The sequence below is a fragment of the Orycteropus afer genome, unplaced genomic scaffold, assembly GCF_000298275.1.
Source record: "Orycteropus afer afer isolate SDZICR_OR568_19922 unplaced genomic scaffold, OryAfe1.0 scaffold00366, whole genome shotgun sequence".
NCBI lineage: Eukaryota > Metazoa > Chordata > Mammalia > Tubulidentata > Orycteropodidae > Orycteropus > Orycteropus afer.
This window is the reverse complement of record NW_006921953.1, coordinates 1,118,052-1,123,640: the sequence shown is the minus strand read 5'-3', so window position 1 is coordinate 1,123,640 and position 5,589 is coordinate 1,118,052. Positions and strand designations below refer to the sequence as shown.

Sequence of the window (5,589 nt, the reverse complement as noted above, 5' to 3'; positions counted from 1 at the left end):
AAAAAAAAAAAAAAAAAAAAAAAAACAAGTGTTAGTGAGGATGTAGAGAAGTTGGTACCCACATACATTGTTGGTGATGCCATTAACAATTTTTAATAATTTTAATATTAATAATTTCTGTATCTTTCTGATGTATTAACCTTTTTTATCATTATGGCTACACAGAGTTTAGACAACTGCAATGGAATCTGCCAAAATACAAAGGGGGAAGAACAACCTCTATAAGACTTCTCTACATTCAGATATCAGCTGCAAGTTCCAGGGTCCCCAGGACCATCCTCTCACTTTAGATCAGTGTGGCAGTTCCTCAAAATGTTAGAGCTATCATTATGACTAAGAAATTCCTCTCCTAGATAAACAGCCAAGAGAAAGGAAAACTTATGTCCACACACTTTGCATGAATATTCATAGCAGCATAATTTACCCTTAGATTCTGATACCACAAAGGTCTGCGAGGGCGTCATACAACCAAACTGGAAACAATTCATATGTCTATCAACTGTTGTTGTTGTTATGTGCTATTGAGTTGGACCCGACTCATGGCAACCCCTCCTTGGGTTTCTGAGACAGTATCACTACAGAAGTAGATTGCCCCATCTTCCTTCCGAGGAGCGGCTAGTGGGTTTGAACCGTCAGCCTTCTGGTTAGCAGTCAAATGCTTTAGGCAATATGCTATCAGAGCTCCTGTCTAACAACTAGTGAATGGATAAACAAAATGTGGTCTATCCATACAATGGAATTCTATAAAAAGAAATGAAGTACTAAAACATGCCACAACTTGACTGAACCTCAAAAACTCATTAAGTGAAAGATGCCAAATGCAAAAGGCCACATACTGGATGATTCCATTTATATGAAGTGTCCAAAACAGGTAAATTATTTACTGAAACAGAAAACAGATCAGTGGTTGTCTAAGGCAGGTGGTGGGAGTGGGAATTTACTGCAAATGAATGAGGTGGACTGATGGAAATGTTCTGAAACTGAACTGAGGTAATGATTATATAACTCCATACTTTAAAATCATTGAATTATACAATTACAATGGTGAATTTTATGGTATGTAAATTATACTCAATAAAGCTGTTTAAAAAAACAACCAAAGTGGTGCTGCAGGTATTCACCTAGACCTCATATAAATAAGGGAGAATTGAGAATAGGATATAATTCAGACTATGAAGATGAAGTAGGTCTTAAGTACACTGTACATTCATGGACATACCCAGACAGTTCACTTTTCATAGCTGCTGATTTAAGGTCCCTTTACCCCTAGACCAAAGGTCATTTCCTATTTATGCACCCCCAACTCTTAGAAATTCCTCTTCACTGCACCATTACTCTACACTGAAACTTTTGGCGTTTGCTTCTTGGAGTAGATTCCAACCTCCCCAGGACAAGGATAGTCCGATTCTCATCTCTGTAGCTCTGATGACCAGCCAGTGCTGGGAACAGAGCAGGCATGAATGAATGATTTTGTCAAAAGAAAATCAGGAGGGGAGCAACTTTGTACCAAACAAGTTTGAAAGCATGAGAGAGTAAGGGAACACAGAGATAGTACCCATCTTAATTTATGAGTCAGACTACACTTGTTCTTAATTAAACTGAAGTACACATCAGAGTAGAGATCTGCATGTACCACCTCAAATTTAAACATACCTGCCTTGGATATGGTCAAAGATTTATTTTTATCTCAGAGCAATCAGTTCACAAACAATTCATTAAATTTTCTAGATTAGTCTGCCCAGTAAGCAAACCATTAGAGAAACCTGATTCCCCTGCAGATACCTGACAGGATTTGCACAGAAGCCCAAACTAGATGACGCTGCAAAGGTCCGGGCCAGCTCTAACTCCTCTTTCCATCTCCCATCTTATTCAGGTGTCAGATCAAACACCTAGCAAGCTTGAGAAGCTTCAGCCGAGGTGACCTCCAAGTTGGTATTGTATACACTGCTGTTCACAACTTCGGCACAACCATGAGACACAAAGAAGCTGGAGCCAAATCAAATCCAGGGCAGTTTCTCTGGCTCCTGGCACCCATCTCAGAAAAAGGACCCGGTAGTAAGACGTCGGACACCCAGAAACAGGGGTAAGCTAGGGCTGTCACCAAGGATAGAATGAACATGCGAGGAAAGCGAAGACCTTTCAGAGGCCTCGGAACTGTGGGTCTTTAGAGGAGAACGACGAGACACGCTAACGATGGGAAGGCCTGGGTCTGGGATGGTAGGGAATCAGAAAAAACGGTGAGGGAGTACTCAGCTTCGCTGCAGGTCTGGCGGGAAAGCATTGGAAGAGCTGCGCTCTGGTGAGTGAAGAGAGAGCAAAACCCGGGGCCTGAGAGTGAGAAGGTAGGTGAGAAGATCCTTGACAATTTGCGCAAGGGGGTTTGATTCTTGGGGTACCGCAACCCTGATTTTCCGGAGGTGGCTCACAGTAACCCGGCTCCGGTGGGGCGCAGGAGCCCAGAAGTTCCCCGGCGCGTCACGAGAAAGGGGCGGGCCGGGCGCCAGGGGGTATGTCTGTGGACCCGCGAAGCTGGTCCGCGGTTCGCCGGGCGCTCCCACTACACTGCGAGGGACAAGCAGGGGTGTGTGGGGCTTCCAGTCTCTGAGGTCCCGGGACTCACCTTCCTCCCTCCCCACAGGTTGGGCCCCGGACACCGCTTCCCACAGGCGGCGCGCCCTCTCGCGGTCGAAGCGCACCCCATCCGGTTCCCGGCCCTCCCGCTCCTCCGAGCTGTTGTATGGCCTGGCCCCTCCGCCGTCCGAGGCCTCCACAGCGCCCAACGCCGGATATTCCATCTTTCCCGCAAGCCCTAACCGGAGGAGAGCCACTCACGCGCCTTGATCTCGCGAGATGTGGACCTACGGCAACTTTACTCTGCCAACAAATCTCGCGATGTTTGGGAATGCAAACTACATCGCGGCGCCGACTGTGGCGCTTCTTTTCGTTGGTGCCACTGGGTCCCCCCAGCATTTGCAGTGCGTAGGAAAGCTGGTGTCGGGTTCCACAACAGTTTCTCACTTCCGGATCGGCATGTGCGACCCGTAGCTCTGGGACGTCACGTTACTTACTGTCAGTCTTTGGCACTCGCATTTCTTTTTCACGAAGGCCTTGTTATGTGGGGATATTTTCCCATTTACCTGCTCGGGAAACTCAAGCCTAGAATCAGGAATTGGTTTAATCAAGAGTTTGCTACTGGTACATGGTAGAGTCGGGGCTTCATCTCCTTGATTCCATGAGAGGTGGTACATGCAGATCTCTACTCTAGTATGAATTCCAAGAGCCCTCAGCCCAGACTTTTCCCTGAACTCCAGTTGCCTACTTCTCCAACGTTAACTGTCCAAACTCAAAATTTTATATTTCAATCCCGACCTGTTCCTTATCTTGTCTTTTGGAGCCACCATCTCTTGCCTAAGTTATTGCAGTAGCCTCTTCACACAAACAAACACACAGCAAACCAAACTCACTGCCGTTGGGTCGGATACAACTCCTTGTGAGCCCTCCTTGGGTTTCCGAGGAGGTACCACTAAGGAAAGTAGATTGCCAATCTTCCTTCCGAGAAGTGGCTGGTGGGTTTGAATCGTCAGCCTTTTGGTTAGCAGTCAAATGCCTTAGGCACTAGGCTACCAGAGCACACTGTTGTTGTTACTTGCCATGGAGTCGGACAGACCCGTAGGGGCCTCTCCTTGGGTTTCCGAGGCAGTATCACTACGGAAGTGGATTACCCAACCTTCCTTCCCAGGAGTGGCTGTTGGCTTTGAACCTCCAGCCTTCTGGCTAGAAGTCAAGTGCCTTGGGCACTACGCTACCGTTTGACTGCAGTCACACTGGCCTCCTGGAATAAATTTCCTTCAGATACCTTCCAGCCCTCCAGGCGCAATCCCTCTCCACTAGGTGGCAGTATGTATCCTATTTAAGAATTCCCGCCTTCCACACAGAGGACCCAAGGTTGTATTGCTGGTCAATGCACCTCATGCTCAGCAACCACCATCTCTCAGCGCAGGCTTGTGTGTTGCTATGATGTTAAATAGGTTTCAGTAGAGCTTCCAGAAAGAAAACTTCCAAGAAGAAAGGCCCTGAGATTTACTTCTGGAAATCAGCGAATGAAAACTGTAGGCATCACAGCGGCCTGAGTTGTCATGAGTCCAGCAGATTCAATGGCAGCTAATAACACCCTAACTAAAATTTCTTCCCTGGCTATTCTATCTCAGAATTTACCCCCTCCTCTCAAACTTCATGTCTTCGTTTCCTACTTTATTCTTCTCTCCTCCACACTTAATGTAATTAGACACAGTATATATTTTACTTTTTATCCTGTTTGTTCTTTGTCTCCTCACTACATGGCAAGCTCCAAGACGGAAAGGATGTTTCTCTATTTTGTCCTCTACTAAATCTTCAGCACCTTGAAATAGAGCCTGGCTCATACTGTTGTTGTTAGGTGCCGTCGAGTCAGCTCTAACTCATAGCAACTGCACGTACCACAGAATGAAACGTTGCTGGGTCCTACACCATCCTCAAAATTGTTGCTATGTTTGAGCCCATTGCTGTAGCCACTGTGTCAATCCATGTTGTTGAGGGCCTTCCTCTTTTCACTGACACACTATTTTACCAAGCATGATGTACTTCTCCAGGGGCTGGGCCCTCCTGATAATATGTCCAAAATATGTGAGATGAAATCTCACCAATTCATTTTCCATACAGCAGTTCACATACACTTTGTCTTATGACATTGACTACAATTTCCCACAATGTAACAGCTCTCTTCCCACTTCCTCCCCATAGTTACCTCTTCCCTGTGTCCTTCCCTCCCATGCGCTCCTGCCCCCACCCCAGCTGTCTCCCTGTGCATACACAGCCCTTCTATTCTCCCAAGATTGATCTCTCAAGGAGTGTATGTATCTACCTAATGTAAATGTTCATCTCATATGCCTGTCTTTTGTTTGGCTGGAAACCACAGGAGTGGGTTCAATTCCAGATGTGAAGAGCAGGTAGGGGCCATAGTCTCAGGGATTTCACCAGGCTCTATCAGACCAGCAAACCTGGTCCTTTTTTTTTTTTTTAATTTTTGAATTTTGTTCCACATTGTTCTCCCACTCTATCCAGGGTCTCCTACATAGATCCCCCTCCAAGTGGTTGACAGTGATAGCAGGGCACCATCTAGTTCTTCTGGTCTCAGAGTCATGCAGGCTGAGGATCGCATGGTGTACCAGTCCTTTGGACTAATTGTTTCCATGTGTCTTTGGTTTTCTTCATTCTTCTTTGCTCTGTACGAGGAGAGACCCATCATTGAATCTAGATGGCTGCTTGCAAGTTTTTAAGATCCTAGTTGCTACTCACTAAAGTAGGATGTGGAACAATGTTTTTGTGAAGTATGTTATGCTAATTGATCACGGTCCCGAGCCCACAGGTTCAACTACTCAGTCCCTCTGGGTAACTGGCTGTGGCCAAGAAATGACAACAGAGGTTCTGGCAAGATGGCGGACTAGGCAGAAAGACAGCACAGACCCTCTGCAACAAAGAAAAGGGAAACCAATTAACACAGACACAGAAGATAATCTTGGACCCCTGAGCCTTGAAGGGAAGGATATAGAA

The 5,589-nt window shown here is 46.2% G+C and overlaps 1 protein-coding gene across 1 annotated transcript in view; it reads right to left on the bottom strand.

The window, feature by feature from the left end:
* ZNF346 (zinc finger protein 346) overlaps positions 1–2,795 on the bottom strand; it is a 112,576-nt gene extending 109,781 nt beyond the window's left edge. Inside the window, exon 1 of the mRNA XM_007952941.2 lies at positions 2,621–2,795. Coding sequence (XP_007951132.1) covers positions 2,621–2,795 — 175 coding nt within the window. The remainder of the gene's footprint in view (positions 1–2,620) is intronic.
* Positions 2,796–5,589: the final 2,794 nt, after the last annotated feature.